The sequence below is a fragment of the Hemiscyllium ocellatum genome, chromosome 9, assembly GCF_020745735.1.
Source record: "Hemiscyllium ocellatum isolate sHemOce1 chromosome 9, sHemOce1.pat.X.cur, whole genome shotgun sequence".
Taxonomy (NCBI): domain Eukaryota; kingdom Metazoa; phylum Chordata; class Chondrichthyes; order Orectolobiformes; family Hemiscylliidae; genus Hemiscyllium; species Hemiscyllium ocellatum.
This window is the reverse complement of record NC_083409.1, coordinates 40,560,882-40,580,503: the sequence shown is the minus strand read 5'-3', so window position 1 is coordinate 40,580,503 and position 19,622 is coordinate 40,560,882. Positions and strand designations below refer to the sequence as shown.

The 19,622-nt window shown below is 40.6% G+C and overlaps 1 protein-coding gene across 3 annotated transcripts in view; it reads right to left on the bottom strand.

Annotated features, from left to right (window-relative positions):
• Positions 1-746: 746 nt before the first annotated feature.
• LOC132818679 (regulator of G-protein signaling 21-like) overlaps positions 747-19,622 on the bottom strand; it is a 74,792-nt gene continuing 55,916 nt past the window's right edge. For 2 of the 3 annotated variants that reach the window (XM_060829704.1, XM_060829706.1), the window contains exons 2-5: positions 11,935-11,995; positions 11,625-11,686; positions 9,165-9,331; positions 747-1,762 (exon numbers count right to left, since the gene is read on the bottom strand). In XM_060829704.1, the coding sequence (XP_060685687.1) occupies positions 1,577-1,762; positions 9,165-9,331; positions 11,625-11,686; positions 11,935-11,995 (476 nt within the window). In that variant the 3' untranslated portion in view covers positions 747-1,576. The remainder of the gene's footprint in view (positions 1,763-9,164; positions 9,332-11,624; positions 11,687-11,934; positions 11,996-19,622) is intronic. The other variant, XM_060829705.1, reaches the window with a different exon arrangement.

The window sequence follows — 19,622 nt, the reverse complement described above, 5'->3', positions numbered from 1 at the left end:
ATCAATAACAGCATTAATCACACTCTAACACGTTGCTTACATTGTTTAACATTTCACGGCATGCTTTTAAGATAAAGTTTGCTTTGAAACTTTCTTATTGTTCATCAGTGTTATTTATTATTAGCAGCTTGAACTGTAGCTGAAAAGAACGAGAGTACACAGTTTGGAAAGTATAGAAGACAAAATTCAGAAAGTGATGAAGTAATATCCAGCCTGAGTATGCTCTGTGAAGTAAGATGTGGATAAAAATGTAACAAAGCCTAGCAGGACTGTCAGTACAGTTTGGGTAGAGCTTCAGCAGGAATGTTGGTAACAGTGCACCTTATAATATCTACTAGATCCAGTTTAGGCAACATGTGATAATCTGACACAAGCAAAAATCATCTTGATTTCAACGGAATGATGCCCAGAGGATTTTTAACTGTTTGAACTCGTCTGCATTGTGTCCTGGATAAACTACTAAAACTTCATTGCAATTTAAGGAACGCTGTTTAAAATATTGCTACCAATCACAAACCCTTAGATCAAACTCAAATGCTGCTTCAATTCAAATTAAAATGCACTCCAACAGCCTGAGTTTGCAGCAGGATTTTATTCTGTTGTCAAAGCTATAAATGATTTTAAAAGTAACAGTTACAGAGTGATGAAATTAGGAAGCATGACAGCAGTTGATAACAGCAGACTAATAGCTGGTGACCAAATAAACAGTTTGAGTAGCCAATGACAGTTGCAAATGATGAAAGAACATGTGATAGTCCTTTATTGGTTTTCCTTATCAAATCTAAAGATAATTTGGAGATTAGTTATACTTTCCTGAGTCATTTAAAGTGCATTCTTGCCAAATTTGGAACAGATGGCTTAAATCCAGTCCTTTGGATGATCGCTTTTTATAAAGCGATTGAAATTTTTATAAATAAATTATTTGAGAAAAGAATAGTACCATCTATAATGACTAAACACCCAGAAAACAAGGCCATTTATTCCAATACTCTTTGAAAGTTATGACAGAACCTACATAAAAGGCACAATGAGAATGTTTCAGTATAGGTCTCCCTGAATTCACTTTAAGGCGAGTATTATCACCTCATTAATTGGAAGAAATTTGAATTCATGTCGTGAGTTAAGCATTGAAATCTTATTGTTCTAACTTAAGCAATTTTAGACTCTTTGATGTTCATGACTAAAATCCTAGTATGCTTAACAGCCAAACTAGCATTTCAATCCCAAATAAGGACAACTCCTCTGCGAGGCCCACAATATTAGCAACAACAAGATTTAACACTCGACAGTATAATGTTCAGATCAATCTTGGAGATTAACACAGAGTCCTTCAAATCTTCTGACAATAACTAAAAAACTAAATGCACTGAGAATATTCTTCTTCAGGATTACAGCAGTCTAAATGTTTGGGAACATTTCATTAATCACTTTTGTCATTAATTATTTCAGATCAGCCTGAGCTATCCAGATGGCCTTAAATTACTGGCAATATTCTCACTGTCCAGCCAACAACTAATTACTATTTCTGGTCTGATGATTTACTGCTCATTGTACATAATGTCAAAACAGAATGGTTTCATTTCTGCTGACTTTTTTCTGCATTGGTTACCAGTTCCAGGTAGTTGTTGGACTTCAGGAATCTGGGATAACAGTCTTTCGCCATCAGGCTGTAGATTAGTTTCTGTGCCAGGTCAAAGCTGGAAGGGGTAGGCTCATTGATGCTTTTGGCAATATTCTCTCGTGTTGTAAAATCAATGTTAATCTGTGAGAAAGAAAATGAAGGCATGAAAATGAAACTAGATGATGTTCCCTTGCAGTGCATATTCTAGACCCTTTCTGAAAGCAAATTATAATAAAAGTCTACAACTACACATAAGTCATTATGTCATATGGTGTTGTGCTAAGGTTTAATCTGAGGCTCTGTTTTCCTGAGGAATGCGAAAGTGATGTTACCCTGTACAGATTGCTCTGGATTTAAAGATGAACTTCTGGGATCCTGCTGTAAATCTTGTCAATAATTCATCCAGTCTAATTCCTGAAATAGAATATAATGCAAGAGATCTTCAGAGACTGCAGTGTAGTTGACTGCAGATGTGGCACTGTCTGCAGTTTGGCAAAGTGACATTTTTGTTGAGTTTTAAGCAGGGTTTCTCTGTCTGCGAGGTTGAGTGACTTTCTTACATTATAATCCTATTAATGCCTCATTAACTGCCTGCCATGTCCTAATGACACTATTTTCATCCAATGCCAGCCTAAATCTCCCACTCATCACAGCTTGAAGTATTTGCGACTGCTGGGATGTCCTGTGATCCCTCATGGGCCCCATGGTATCTCGGTGTTTAGCACAGCTGCCTCACAGTGACAGGGACCAGAGTGCGATTCCATCCTTGGGCGACTGTGTGGAGTTTGCACATTCCCCCCAAGTTGGCATGGATTTCCTCTGGGTGCTTCAGTTTCCTCCCACAGTTCAAAGATATGCAGGTTAGGTGGATTGGCAATGGTTAGAAAAATTGCCCTGCCATGTCTGGGGATGTGCAGGTTATGTGGGTGGCCACAGTTAAAAACCCCATATGGGGTTACGACCATGGGGTGAGTCTGAGTGGGATCCTCTTCAGAGGGTCAGTGCAGATTTGATGGGCTGAATGACGCCTTTCTACACTGTAGGGATTCTATGATCCACTTGCGTCAATGCCACCTTTAAAAGACCTGTATGCATCCAGACAAGTGCTGTCAGTCTGGAGCTGCCCATTGTGGTTTTGTCCTGTTTTGGGGACAGGGAGCTGGGTGGTCTTGGGTGACAGGATGCTGTGGAAGATGGATGTCCTCTTCCCAAAGGATCAGCAGAGGAGGCAGTGAGACCAGATCGCTCCAGCCTGGTCTGTGGTTGTCACCAGGTTAGGGTAGTCTCTGCCATCTGGAGAAATGTCCAGCAGTGCAGGAAGAAGGTCAATGAGGGGATATGCTATTATTTCCTTTCTGCAACCTCACATCCATTCTATCTCTGCCACTGCACACACCTCTCACCAAGGCTCATGCTCTGCCACTTTGTGTCTTTGTAGCTATATTCCAATGACAGTTGCCAGCGCAGTTCAAAGTGCAACATTAAAATGCAGAAGTGTATAACGTAAGTGGACTGGAGATGTGTTACGATGGTGCAGAGAGGTGTGTAGTTTGTGCTGTCCATGTAGCACCCTGGTCCTGGAGGAACGCTGTCTTGATAACTGTATCAATTGTATATGGTAGAAATGACAAATAGAATTTACTCTACTCTATCTACTCTACTCATATGTCAGATGCCAGTCCCCATGGATGTGGGATGCATGCGGCCTCTGCCCAATCAGTGTACAGTGAGATCTTGATGCTGGCTGTCCAAGGTGGAGGTCCAGAGGAGTAAGTGGTGAGTTGGAGTCACCAGGTACCTACTCAGGCTTTCATGTTGATATTCTCTCATTTCTATCTGATGGTGGTAGTATCGGAGAGCAGATACTAATATGGTGAGGTTATGTGTTAGAAAAGGTGAAAATGAGTTATCGCAGTTATTAGGCCTCTTGCCCCACTCATTTGTTAGAATCTCAACCTGACGCCCAGAACATAGTTGGAACAGACAACCTGACTCTCTTGCTATCAAGAGAGACCTTACTGAGCTTCTTACAAAATTCTCCCAAATTCCTCTATAAAGCCTACATCCAGGAAATCAGTACCAAATCACCTGGTAAGACTGTGTGTTGTTATGACCACACCAACTCAGAGGCTATTGGTAAATTCTAGGAATACCTTTCCACAATGGGGCAAAGCACAGACTGTGTAGGAAAGCACCAGGCGATTCAAAGTACCCCAAATCAGAGGACCTTCAACTTCCAGAAACCATCCCCAGTCTTGTTTAGAGCTGAGCTTTACAATTTCTAAGCTTTTATTGCTGATCAAAATACTGAAAGATCAAATAAATTGGCCACTTAACTGAGCAGGACTTTGAAGATGAGAGGTTATGTGATGAAAACCTCTAAACTGCAATTGCCAAGAGATAGCAATTGATCATGATATGAAAATTAGACCTGACTCTAACTATAATATCCTGATTATTAGGTAGCTAGCTTGCACACTTAAGAATTGGACATGGCCGTGAACACCTCTATCATAGAATCCAAACAGTTTGCAAACAAACCATTTTGGCACAATACATCCACACTGACCCTCCAAAGAGTACCCCACACAGACCCATTCCCCTATTCTATTACTTTCCATTTCCCCTGAGTAATGCACCTAACCTACACATCCCTGAACATGATGGGCAATTTAGTATGGCCAGTCCAACTAACCTGCACATTTTTGGATTGTGGGAGGAAACTGGAGCACCTGAAGCAAACCCACACAGAACGGGAAGAATGTGCAAACTCCACACAATCGCCTGAGGTTGGAATCCAACTCAGATCTTTGGCGCTGTGAGGCAGTAGTGCTAACCACTGAGCCACCGTGCAATCTAAATAAGAAGTTTCCTGGACTAAATATCTCTTTCTCACCTAATTCTTCCTTGTGCTCTTACCTTCTCCTTACTAATACATCCACAACCAGGTTAGAAATTAATGGCAAGTAATCAAAACTGCAAGCTTCATAACATTAGCTGGCCATCGATATAGCTTGACAGCTTTAAATATAGTCCACATCTTCCTTTATTACATAAAACACACACAGTGAGACACACACACACACACACACACACACACACACTCTCTCGCTCGCTCTCTCACACACACACACACACACACACACACACATTTTAAATTCTGCCTTTCACATTATTGTGAACAAACACTGAATGGTTTCCATTAGTGCTCTAATTAGTCTCTCTTGATCTTGACCTGTACCCATTAAACTGTACTTCCCTTTGTTCCATATATCAGAGAGCTGGGGGGGCGAGGGGGGTGATACTGCGATGTACTCCCCGGGAAGAGTGGATCAGAGGACAGGAGGTACACTGCCGTCCTGGATCTCAGTGACTGGCACTCACAGGAACTGTCATTTTGTTAATTCCCATTGCACTCTCACTTTGAGATCGAGCAATGAAGCTGATTTGAATTCAATGTAGGAGACAATTTTGAATGGGTAGACCCGAGGTCCACTCAATATTGGGCCCCGGCCCACATTATCACTAGACTGGGGGAGTTGTGTGTAATACCTACTGTGAACTCAGATGACTGATGGGCTGGTAAGACAATAGCATTGGCCATTAAGTAGGTCTTGAGCCTAATTCATGAACAATTTCAAGAGATCCAAGGCATGTCTCAGAGCCAGTGCTGGATGCTGTTGGATAATCTTCGTGCCCAACATTTTTTTTTGTTCAACTTAGGCACAGAAATACTTTCCTTAGTTGTGCCATCCTGTTTACTGTGCAGAAAATAGTGGATCTAGTTCAACCACATCAGAATCTTATCTCAAAGTTAGTCAATAAAGTACAATATCCTTGAGATTTTAGAAGCAAAATTTACAGGAACATTCAGAAAAAAAGCTTTCAAATGACCATGACCATTAACAGAGTCATAGAGTTATCTAGCATGGAGACAGACCCTTCAGTTCAATTCATTTGTGCCGACCAGACATCCCAATCTGACCTAGTCCTATTTGCCAGCACTTGGTCTATCTGTCTCAAAATGCTTCCTATTCATATACCCATCCAGATACCTTGTAAGTGCTGTAATTGTACCAGCCTCCACCACTTCCTCTGGCAGCTTGTTCCATACTTGCATCACTCTCTGTATGAAAAGGTTACCCCTCAGGTCCTTTTAAAATCTTTCTCCTCTCACCTTAAACTTATATCCTCTAGTTTTGGACACCCATTCCTTAGGAAAAGGACCTTGGCTATTCACCCTATCCATACTCTTCATGACTTTATAAAACTTTTACAAGGTCACCTGAGCCTTCAATGCTCCATGGAAAATAAGTCCCAGCCTATTTAACCTCACCCTATACTTTAAACCCTCCAGTTCTGGGAACATTCATGTTATTTTTTCTACACCTTTTCAAGTTTAACGACATCCTTCCTGTAGAAGGTCAACCAGAATTGTACAATAAGCATGATGATACCAATGACAATTGTTTCCTTTGATTGATTGATTTTACTCTGTTCATGGTGATCCCAGGATGGAGGAAAATGAACATCAATTACAGCACTCGGAGAATTCCCCTAGGCCTGTTTTTCCAGATGGTACTGTTAGTTTGTATTCAATAAAATTATAATCAATTGCTGTCATAGAATAGAACAAAGTTAAAAATCATACAACACCAGGTTATAGTCCAACAGGTTTATTTGGGAGTGCAAGCTCTCAGTGTGCTCCTCCTTTGTCAGCTAGCTACCTGGCAAAGTAGTAGCGCTCCAAAAGCTTGTACTTCCAAATAGACCTGTTGGACTACAGTCTGGTGTTGTGTGATTTTTAACTTTGTCCACCCCAGTCCAACACCGCACCTCCACAACATAGAATAGGACAGTAGAGACGTAGACCAGGCAACCCATTAAATGTGTGCCAGCGTTTTTGAAGATAGATCCAGTTCGTTCCATTGGTCTGGTCTTTTGTTAAGTCCGTGATCAGTCCTCCGAGTATGGATTCAAACCCCTTTGAAGACCTGCTGTTTTTTTATGAATTTGACCCTAAGAATGAGGAATCCCAGTTACCTGGATTGATTGGAGAAGCTGGGGTTGTTCTCCATAGAGAAGGGAAGGTTGAGTGAAATGATTCAAATCATGAAAAGTGCAGATGGAGAAACTAGAACAAAGCTGTTCCTATTCCTGGAAAGAAGCTGGCCTGGGAACCACTGAGAGGAGAGAAAGATTGGGATTGTGCAGATTGACATAGGCTGTGATTCCTTAGCGATGAGGTGGATTGGCACTGGTGAGAGATCAAGTTGTGGACATTTAAGGTGAGGTGGAATGGAGTCAGTTTGGAGCAATCCTTCCTCTAACATGTATGTGGGTACAATATGCAACCCATACCCTAGGAAAAGGACTTTGGCTATTCACCCTATCCATATCTGGAATGCACTATGCATTCAACTAAACAGGTCACTCAGAACTTTTGGACAAGACATTTGTTCCTGATACAAAGTAACATTCAAAGGATTTTGTAGCAAGCTCTGGGTGATGAAAATTTAAAGGGAACATTGTATATCATACACAGTAATTAAAGTTAGTCACAAATCAAGATCATAGTATTAAAACATTTGAAACATTTAACTGTAATTATATTACACAGAATGCATTAATGTAATACAGAAACACAAAAATGCTGCAAGTATCCCAATCAGTGGGATACAATTTACAACTTCAATTATAGCTTCCTAGATTATTTTCCATAACATATACATTGTATATCTAACTCATTGCTTAAGTAGTGCATATGGGCGGCACGGTGGTTCAGTGGTTAGCACTGCTGCCTCACAGCGCCAGTGACCTGGGTTCATTTCCCATGTCAGGCAACTGTCTGGGTGAAGTTGCCCATTCTCCCAGTGTCTGCGTGGGTTTCCTCCGGTGTTCTGGTTTCCACCCACAGTCCAAAGATTTGCAGGTTCGGTGAATTGGCCATGCTAAATTGCCCGTAGTGTTAAGTGCATTAGTTAGAGGAAGGGATCTAGGTGGGTTGGTCTTTGGAGGGTCAATGTGGACTTGTTGGGCTGAAGGGCCTGTTTCCACACTGTAGGTAATCTAATAAGAGAAAGGCTGACTTGTGAAAAAGCTTCAACAATGGGGTCAAATTACACATTTCTGCATTGTACTATTGTGACTTCAATAAAAATATCTCTGGCAGTTATGTTAACGTTTAGTTCTGAATTACTCTTTCAGTTCACGAACAAAGATACCAATAAATTAACAGAAAACCACCACAGTAACTGTCTTGAATTTGAAAAATTACTTTTTTGCAAAAAAAAAATTGGACCAAACTGTTACCAAAGTAACTTTTTACGGTCCTGTATTTGACTCTATTTTTGAAGTCACAGCCAGGTGAATTGAAATACAAACCTACAAAAAAAAAGAATGAAAATAACCAAAACTAGATGCCAAAATTAGAAAATTAATTTTTCTCCTTGCACAAATCAAGTCACTTAGTTCAATTACTACAAGGAATAAAATGACAAAATGACAAACGGTTGTCAAATTCTTTGTTTGCTCCTTCCTGTTGTTTGGTGATGAAAATAAGATGACATTGAATTAGAGAAACAATACGTTGTATTAGCCAAAAACCTGAAGTAACAGAAAATGATGGAAAGGTCAACGACCTGAGACGTTTATTCTGTTTCTTTCTCAACAAATGCTGCCAGACCTACTGAGTAGGCCAAGCATTTTCTGTTTTTAGGAAATATTAGTCAGTATTGAATTCATTCATGACCATATAATCAAGAACACAGTACTGTTATTTGCACACAGGCCAGAACAGTAGTGATGAGGACTCGGGAGGGGCCACTCTGATTGGTCACTATGGCTTATGGAGGTCCTTTCCACTGAGGAGGGCTGTCTGATGAAGGGCTTATGCTCGAAACGTCGAATTCTCTATTCCTGAGATGCTGCCTGGCCTGCTGTGCTTTGACCAGCAACACATTTTCAGCTGTCTGCCACTCAAACAGCCACCCCTTGCCCTCAGTAATTACCCCACCATTCCTCAAAAGTGTATGGAAAACTGTATGAATCAGTTGAACCTGACTGATTCCTTGAGAACACAATGGTATATAGTTCCATCCAATCTGCAAAACAACCAATCATCACTATTGAATATTTTATATGTCTGTTAGGAAATTTGGGATCCATGTTACACCATTCCTTTAATCCCAAGTGCATTACTTTATTGCTCACTAGTGAATTATCTGAGACTTTATTAAATGTTTTTAAAAATTTACACCCACATCAACCCCACACAACACTCCTGCTGCTGAAGCAATGTGTTCAATTAGGTTCAATGAACATGATTTGCTTTGAATAAATCTCTGCTAACTTTCTTTTGTTACCCTGGATCATTCCAAATGACAATTACTTTGACCATATCTGTCTGTCAATTGGATGGGGCAAGACCATGCAGAGATTTGATGTGAGATCCTGTCATATTCTGCCAAAGTTTTTCCAGTTTTCAGTTTGATGACAGCTACAAGCATGAAGTCATTTTTTTCAAAAGAAAAGAAATCCATACCTCTCCAGGTGCCTCAACTTTGATAAATTTGGTATAAATCTTCTTGGCCTCACAAGCCAGTTTTGTAGGACACTTGATTTTCTTGTAGTCTTCGCAGGCCAACCAGAAATCGATGTTCTCTTCACTGTATTCCTTTGTAAGAAAGTTTCTGAAAGCAATCTGACCAGCTGTGGTAAAGGAGTGAACTTTAATCTCTTATTCCTGATGAAGGGCTTATGCTCGAAACGTCGAATTCTCTATTCCTGAGATGCTGCCTAACCTGCTGTGCTTTGACCAGCAACACATTTGCAGCTGTGATCTCCAGCATCTGCAGACCTCATTTTTTACTCTAAGCAGACCATTGGAAACATATCTGTAACAAAACCATGCATTGGAAAACAGAGAATGATGGAAATACTCAGCAGGACTGACAACAAAAGAGAAACAGAGTTAACACTGAATTATGATCCCCCAGATGTCATAGAGATGTACAGCATGGAAACAGACCCTTCGGTCCAACCCGTCCATGTCGACCAGATATCCCAACCCAATCTAGTCCCACCTGCCAGCACCGACACATATCCCTCCAGACCCTACCCTTCTCCCCTGTTTTCCATTTCGCCTCTGCTTCACCCATCCCTACCATCCCCCATATATTTTGTCACATAGTACTGGCTTCAGCCTTGGTCATTCACAGCTCCTAATCTCCCTATAATCTTTCTCTGCACTGTCACTATCACCTCTTAATTGCCACCTTTGCTTCTGGAGCCATGACTCACCTTCTCTCAGCCTAGTATAAATACCTCCCTATTTCTCCCTTTTTTTTAGCTTTGACAAAGGGTCAGTGAGAGTCGAAACGTCAGCTCTTTTCTCTCCTTACAGATGCGGAAAGCCCTGCTGAGATTTTCCAGCATTTTCGCTTTTGGTTTCTGACTCATCTAACCTGCTGAGTGTCTCTAGAGTGTGTCCATTGTTGCACACAAAAATCTGAAATAAGAACACAAAATGCTGGAAATACTCGGGTGTGGCAACTTCTCTGTAAAGAGATACAGAAGCCAGGACCTTTCCTTGTACTAAGTGGTTGGGGGAGAAGCATCTTCAGTGGTCACTGACTCCCTGCCCCCACTAGTCAGAAAACATGCCAGCAGCATGTGCTGGTATCCTAGTCAGGAAACTAGCCATTTGTCTCAGCTGCTGGGAAAGCAGGTGTATAAAGGTGAACAGGTCTGAAGGGGTTAATGATGACAGCACCATCTGATAAGACCATGGTAATGCGTGGACTTAGGTGGTGGCAGGGAGGGAAGTCTCTGGAGATAAATGGCCAAATTATTTGCCCTCCTTTCCACCTTCCTCACCACTTCAAGGGAATGGATAATTTTCCTTTAGTGGTCAGGGTATTGAGTACAGCTTCTCGCCATGACTCACCTTCTCTCAGCCTAGTATAAATACCTCCCTATTTCTCCCTTTTTTTGGCTTTGTCAAAGGGTCAGTTAGACTCAAAACGTCAGCTCTTTTCTCCCCTTACAGATGCTGCCAGACCTGCTGAGATTTTCCAGCATTATCTCTTTTGGTTTCAGATTCCAGCATCTACAGTAATTTGCTTTTATTAGATGAGTCAGAATGTCAGATAGCAAACTTGCATCAGAAATGGAAGCTATCACAGATGATAGCAAGGGGGGAGGAAGCAGAGAAAGAGACATAACCACACAACAGGGAAAGAAGCTGACCCATAACAGTGGTGAATAGGAACGAGCTGAACAAAGTGATGTTTGTGTGAAACAATAGAAATTATAATGGTAGTAATGAAAGTAATGAGGGATCTACTGTCTGCAGCTGATGTCAATGGAGAAAATTTGATCAGGTTTGACCTATATCTTTCCGGTCCCAATGCTCCTCACCTGGAATCTGTCCGTTCTCTTTGGAAGTAACCAAAACTGGCCCAAATTTCTTTCTACTTTACTTTTCATCATTCCCAGAAGATTCTTTGATGGATATTATGGGTGTTAGGAGTGGGTGCAATGCAGAGCCATCATGTTTTACGGCAGCATGACTGAGTGGAAGAGCTTTGATTAAGTGTCTGTTTAAGTGTGTGTTCCTCTGCTCCCCACAAACTTCCACTGCCTTCCCTTTCTTTTAAAATGCTGTCGTTCCCAGCCAGGAGAAATCCACTCTTCTGTTTTCTCTCCACAGATCTGTTGTGTCCACTCTATTTCACGTTTCCTGAATCTGCAATGTTTTACTTTTTTATCCTGTGTGGAATAAACAGTCAAACATTTCCACGGAGGGATCTAGGTGGTGGTGGCGGTGGTGACTGGGGAAGTAGGGGCAAGGGTAGGGGTAATGATAGGAAGGCAAAGTAGATGAAGATTACCTCCATCTGCATCAGGAAAATGCTCTTCAATAACAAACACAACATTAAAAAGCATAGATAATTAAAAGGTATTTCCAGCAACTATATTGTGCATTTCAATGAGACTTTACCTTTGTGAGACAACAGTTTATCCACTGATTCAGACCACAGCATTACTTCGTCATGTGTTGGCCTATGAAAACAGTGACAATACTTGAAAATAACATTGGCAACCTTCCAGCATTTCTTTTTGGAATAACTGATTAACTTTCATCATTAAAGTGATTAACTTTCATCCATGTATCTCTCTGACTTATATCACTGGTGTATCTGGATTATGTAATTTAGCCGCAGACTATTCCCATACAAAAATAAAGTCATTCATTTCTCAAGCTGTAATTTCTAAAGGTAAAGCCCCCTTAATAAGAAAAGTGGACTCACTTTTTTGGCATCTTGACCTTTGTTCTGGCTTCTGAGGTGAGTAATGGAATCACTAGTACTGCTGATGAAAAATTCAATTAATTTGAGTTTTCAGTCCTTTACTTTGCTAAATATTAAACTGCCTTGTTGGCAGCAAAACATTGCACATAGTGTTTTCAGCAGGAAGGTGCATTGATTCAAAGAATTTTGAGTACATTTGCAATTAGATTTCCTAAACCAGACCTAAAATTTTTTTTAATGTAGATAATCAATTATCATGTAGAGTTACATAGAATTTGAGTGCAGAAACAGGATATTCAATATTAGCCTTAACAATCCCTACTTCATCTAATCCATAGCCAGTGGATTACCACAGGGACAGTACTGAGACCTTAACTATTTACAAACTATATCAGATGAGGAGATATTGTTTCTAAATTCACCGATGAGAAAAAAAATATGTTGAAAGGCTAGCTGTGAGGTGAAAAAGCAAAGAAGAGAAGCTAAGAGGAAAAGACTGGCAGCTAACATAAAGGGGAAAACCAAGGTTTTCTGTATGTGTATACATAGTAAGAGAGTGGTTGAACTAGAAGTAGGGCTGATTAGAGACCTAGAGGGGATTTACACTGAGGAGGCAGAGACCATGGCCGAGGTGTTAATTGAATACTTTGCATCTGCCTTCATAAAGAGAAGAGTGCTGCCTAGGCCATGGTATCAGTAGAGGGAACTCTGTTGCTGTGGGTTTGAAATTAATAATGAAGACATCTTAGATAGACTGTTAGTACTTAAAAGTTGACAAGGCACCAAGACCAGATGAGGTGCATCCAAAGATTTCGAAGGCAGTGAGGGTAGAAATTATGGCATTGGTCATAAACTTTCAGAAATAAATTACAGGAACTGTGCAGAAACCCAGCAGGTCTGGCAGCATTTATGAAGAGAATGCAGAATTAATGTTTCAAGTTTAGTGACCCTTCTTAAGAACTATAATCTTTCAGTCCTCACTGGACTTGGGAGAGGTGCCAGAAGACTGGACTATTGCAAACATTATGGCCTTTTTTTAAACAACAAAGTTCCTAAAAATTGTGCTCAGCAATTATAGAGCAGACAGTTTAATTTCAGTGATGGGGAAGCTTTTGGAAACAATTATTCGTCATGGAATTTGTGGTGACACGGAAAATGTTGGGTTGACAAATAAGCATGAATTTCTAAATGGAAAATTATGTTTAGCTAACTTGCTGGAGAGTTTTGAAGAGTTAACAGAAAAGCTGAGTGAGGGTAACACTGTTGATGTGAGATACATGGATTTCCAGCAGATGCAATGTAATATAGCTGACATATGAGGAAAATTAAAGATCACTGATATAAAAGGAACAGTAGCAATGTAGATACCAAATTGGCTAAGTGGTTGGAAACAGAGAGTAATGGATATTTTTCAGGCTTGAGGAAGCTTTTCCTGATATACATTACTGATGTGGATCTTGGTCTCTCAGGGACAGTTTTGAAGTTTGCGAATGATGTGAAGCTTTGAAGAATTATAAACTGTGAGGAAAACAGTATAAAACACCAGAAGGATATTAACCTGTTGCTGGAGCTGGTAGGTAGGTGGCAGATGAAGTTTGATGCAGCAAAGTGTGAGGCAATGTACATGATTAGAAGAACATTATAGAAACAATATGAAATGGGGGTACAAATCAAAATGAATTTAAGGAATCTTTTGTTGTCATGTGTATTTTACAGTGAACAATGCAGTGAAATGCTTCAACCATCACCACGATCCAGTGCTGTTTTATGTAGCTTCAGAACAAAAAAAAGGTACAGAGTCCATTTTCATTCCACTGCCTCCACCATGAGACCTGAGCCAGCACACCAATGATGCCTGCTCCATCAACCCTCCTCCACCGACTCAATGCTGGGTGCAGGAACAGAGACCTCGGTGTATATGTGCACAGATCATTGAAGGTGGCAGAAAAGGTGGAAAGAGTAGTTAATAAAGCATACAGTGATCCTTGGCTTTATTAATAGCGGCATAGAATATGAGAACAGGGAGAGGTATTCAACCTTTAAAAGATTGTTTCCAGTTGTGTGCGCCACATCTTAGAAAAGACATGAATCCATTGCAGAGACTGCAGAAGCAATCTGCCAGTTTGGTTCCAGGAATGAGAAACTTCAGGTATTGAGAATCAAATGAAAAACCTGGGCCAGTTCTTCTTGGAGAGAAGGACACTAAGAGGAGATTTGTTAGAGATTTTCATAATCATGAGTAAGCTGGGTAGAGTCGATAGGGAGAAGCATTTCCTGCTCATAAAAGGAACAGGGATGAGAGGACATAGATTTGAAGTGATGTGCAAAAGAAGCGATGGTAATGTGATAAAAAGACTTTTTCACTCTGTGAGTAGTGAGGCTATGGAATGCGCTGCCTATCAGTTGGCAGCGGCATGTTCACCTGAGGCACTCAAGAGGGCATTCGACGATTATTTGGATAGAAATACTGAGGAGGAGAAAGTGAGGTCTGCAGATGTTGGAAATCAGAGCTGAAAATGTGTTGCTGAAAAAGCGCAGCAGGTCAGGCAGCATCCAGGGAACAGGAGATTCGACATTTCGGGCATAAGCCCTTCTTCAGGAATGAGGCAAGTGTGCCCAGCAGGCTAAGATAAAAGGTAGGGAGGAGGGACTTGGGGGAGGGGCGATGGAGATGTGATAGGTGGAAGGAGTTCAAGGTGAGGGTGATAGGCCGGAGTGGGGTGGGGGCGGAGAGGTCAGGAAGAAGATTGCAGGTTAGGAAGGTGATGCGGAGTTCGAGGGATTTGACTGAGACAAGGTGGGGGGAGGGGAAATGAGGAAACTGGAGAAAGCATAGAAATACTGAGCAAGGATATGGGGAAGAAAGAAGAAGATTGCCATTAGGTAGTGAAGTTTGTTTGAAGAGCAGGCAGGCACAGTGGGTTGAAAGGCCTACTTTTACGCTATCACAATTCTGCGATTCTGTCAGGTGCTGAGGTAAATGGGCTAAAATGTGACAGATTGAGCAGAGGGAAATTCAAAATTATCCACTTTGGGAGAAAGCATCAAAAAGCATTTAATTATTGAAATGGCTAGGAGTTTTTTTAAAAATTCATTGATGGGATTTGGGCCTTGTTGACAAGACCAAAACCGAGTTACTTGCTAGACCATTTCAGAGGACAGTTAAGAACAAGCCACATTGCTGTAGATGTGGAGTCACATCTAGACCAAGTCAGGTCAGAAACAGTATGGTCATTTCCAGCAGGGCATTATTTTTGGAGTTTTATGACAATTGATGGTGGCTTCATGGACACGATTAATGAGATGAGCACATAAGGCTCAGTGCAGAGCAATCTGACGCCTTTGTAGATGAAATACCACACATTAATGTGCAAGTCAAACAAGTAATTAGGATGGCAAACAAAATGTTGGCATTTATTAAAAGGGGATGGAGTATAGAACTAGGAAACTTTTGTTCTAATTGTAAAAGGCATCTAAGAGACTACACCTAAATGATCATATTCAGATTTTGCCTGCTTATTTAAAAAATATACTTGCATTACTGATTGGTTAATGCTCTGGAGTCATGGGTTTAAATGGCACCCCAGCTGCTGTTGGAATTGAAATGCAATGAATAAATCTAATAACTAATCTCATTAATGGTGAACATAAAACTATCTTTGATTGTCATCAAACCTCATGATGTGCCATTGAACATGTTCAACAATGAATTAGGCTTCTGATCTACAACTGAGTCAAAAGTTCTGAGACTGGAAAAATAGAGCTAAGGTCATAATAATCTTGATTTTATTGAATGGTGGCTTCAGGGGCAGAATGACCTGCTTCTGATATATCTTACAATCCTACAAACTTGGAAACAGCCATCAACTGTTTTTAATTTCAGCTGCACTAGTGGAACCAGTGACTGGTTATTCAAAACTCGCGACCAGCAACGGTGTTATTTATTCACTCACATTTTCTGAACACGTGTGGGAATGGCAAGTGTAAGGATAAATGACTCAGCATTCAATACAACATTGTTCTGTGCTCATGACAGCTCACTCACTTGTTGGTGCTCATTCATTTCAGGAGGTAGGGGGAGTCAGTGAATGCCAGTTTTATAAGTCTGATGAACCTTTTTGACAACCAAACACTGTTTATTATTTTAAAAACAGACACCCCGTACACCTTATTTAAAATTGGTAAAAAATATAAAAAAAGTAAATTGGAGAAATCATTGAAATTTTCAATAAATAAGCTACCTGCATTCTTACCTTTGTTGTGTTTTATTTAGATTCAAAAAGCATGACGCTGGAAAAAGCACAACAGGTCAGGCATCATCCGAAGAGTAGAAAAATCAACGTTTCAGGCATTATCGCTTCTTGAAGGGCTTATGCCCGAAGCGTCAATTCTCCTGCTCCTCAGACGCTGCCTGAACTTACTGTGCTTTTCAAGCACCACACTCTTGTTAATGTAGTCAGCTTGCTTTGTCCTGAATGGCATGTCGAATTTCTGACACCGTTCAAAGTTACAATGAGAGGATCAAGAGATATGCCTGAAATGTCGACTCTCCTGCTCATTGGATGCTGCCTGTTGTCCATTTTCCAGCACCACACCTTTCAACTCTGACTCTCCAGCACCTACAGTCCTCACTTTCTCCTATGTTTTATTTTGAGCAGTGCAGTCACAATTGGGTCCTGAAAATAATAAATTTGAATCTTTTTTTTCACAAATGGACTTTGTATTTGGTGAATCTAAACTCCAGTGAGTACTTTTTGAGTTCTCACCATAATCCATGCCAGACAGTCAGCTGCAACATGCATGAATTATCATTTTCTCACAAGCTTATGCTTCAAAATGCTGAGTTTCTTTGCATTGGTGACTTCTTTTTAACAACACCAACCTTGCCAAAAGATTGGCAAAATATTGTTTTTAAATACACTACGTATCACGCAGCTCATGTGGTAAACATTCAAGGTGGTACACAGGAAATTTGACACCGAGAACTTACAGAGAGATTCAGATAGTAATAGAAAATCTGGTCACCGAAGTGGGTTTTAAGGAGCAATTTACAGGAAGGAGAGGTTTAGGGAAGGAATGGCATCTGAAAGTAGACTGCAATAATGGAGCAATGAAAAGTGAGAATGTGCAGAGACCAGAATTGCCATAGGTATGTGTAATATTTGCTTTTGGATTGCAATTAGTGATAAGCTGTGCTATTCTCATATGAGTTACAGGTAACTCAGAGAAACAGGCTTAATGCAATATCCATTCAGTTTTGTAGATATTCTTATAGCAAACTTCTACACTCACAAAATGGACATTGTGATGTACCAGATTAAAACTGACCATTCTAAATAACATTTTAACACTTGTTAAAATTATATAAAGACATAGGATCTTCCCAGAACCTGAATGACATGTGTATTGATGGGTCAGTTGGTAAATTGAGAAAAGATTGAAAGAAACGAGATTCTAAATGTCGGGAATAAAAATTCCAATTCTGCAACCATGTTTTGAACAATGAGACAAGAATCTCACTGGGGAATGATGACTGGCTTATTGCAGCAAACTGCGTGACTTTAGTACCTATTCTTTCCTCACTGGTGCCCGGTGACTCCAGCTTACTATTTGCTTTTCTGGGCCTCCACTATGGACAGCAGTCCACAACATCTCAGGACACTTCCCACAGGTATCATTCCACAGTCCATGGACATTGGCATCAGACATGTGTCACCTTACCACATCATCATAGCATATTTCCAAACCAATTAAATACAGTTCTCCAATTCAATGTTGCACTTTGAAGTGCAGCAACACCTTTTACTGAAATGGTGCTGTCAGGGAATTTTGCATTTTAAGAACCAATAGATTACACAAAGAGTACAGCCCTGATTTCCTCTCATTTGGAGACTTCACAAGTTGCATTTAGAAGCCTTCTGCATGACAGAGTGTTGGCACGGGGGGCGGGTCCCAGCAGGTGTGAGTGCTTCCACAATTGTTGAATGGGAGATAGTGCAGGTGGGATGCCACAGAGACATGGTGCCAAGCAAATGAGGTGAGCCATGAATAATCTTCTAAAACTTGCTAGATCTCATGGAGAGGAACCCTCCATGGAACTCCTTGAACTTGCTACATTACTGATTTCCAGTCAGTTTCAGCCTATTACTACAAAGTGCATCATTTTGAAAATGGGTGGTACGGTGAGCTCAGTGGTTAGCACTGCTGCCTCATAGTACCAGGGTCCCAGGTTCGATTCCAGCCTTGGGCAACGGTCTGTGTGGAGTTTGCACATTTTCCCCATGTCTGCGTGGATTTCCTCTGGGTGCTCTGGTTTCCTCCCACAGTCCAAAGATGCACAGGTCAGGTGAATTGGCCATGCTAAATTGCCCATAGTGTTAGATGTATTAGTCAGAGGGAAGTGGGTCTGGTGGGTTACTCTTCAGAGGGTCGGTGTGGACTTGTTGGGCCGAAGGGCCTGTTTCCACAATGTAGGGAATCTAATCTAATCTAAAGTAAAACATTGGCACCAAATCTTGGCAGTATTCTCTCAAAGTGTATGAGACAATAAACTGAAATTAGTTTAGTTTTTAATAAAGAATGGGTCATTTCATCTTGAAGATTTGATCTGGATGAAATTCTGAAAAGGCTCTCAGTAATGGTTGAGATATGAACTTTTTAATTTTACACTGCAATAACTTTGAGTATTTTGCTATAAACGGTGAAAATGCAAATTGTAAATTCTGTAGTTACACTGTTTTTAATGAAACACTATAAATCCATTCAGTTGGAAAACAAATTGGGACCAATATTGAAATTAAGGAAGGAATACATGGTGAGCCTGAATATTTATTAAGGTAACATTATCACAAGGATTTATTGATGCAGAATTCTTGTTTTGCCCATTTTAATGAAAAGTGAACACATTTGGGTTGGTGACCACGGAAACCTAAACACATAAATAGAAAGCGGGCCATACCACCAGTGCTTCATCCAGAGGCTCACTCATGATGTTACCGAGTATGGTAACATACCTGAAAATGAACCATCCAGCTCAGCAAGCAACCCTATATCCAGAATCTCAACCTGAGCTACAAATCTTCTCAAAACTCACAGTCATAAAGATAACATGAAAATTGGTCGAGTTATGGATAGTGAGGGAGGTTACCAGCATAACATCGATCAGTTTGAGCAGAGAAATGGCAGAACAAGTTCAATTGGTATAAGTGTGAGGTGATGCATTTTGGAGGCAAAATACAAAAGGGAGGTATACAGTCATGGCAGGACCCTTCAGAGCATTGACATACAGTGGGATCTTGTAATGCAAGTCCATAGCTCCAAGAAAGTGGCAACATACGTGGATACAGTTTTAAGGAAGTCAAATGGCATGCTTGCCTTCATTGATAGGGTCATTCAATAGATGAGTTGGCAAGTAATGTTGTGGCTGTTTCAAACTTTATTTAGGCCACGTTTGGAGTATTGTGTGCAGCATAGTCACCTATAGGAAGGATGTGGTGGCTTTGGAGAGGCCGCAAAAGAGTTTTATCAGGCTATTTCCTGGTTTAGAGTGTATTACCTGTAAGAAGAGGTTGGACAAACTTGGGTTGTTTTCGCTACAGTGTCAGCAGCTGGCAGCTGTCCTAAATAGAACTATATAAAATTATGAGAAGCATTGATAGGGTGGATAGTAGACACTTTATCCCAGAGTG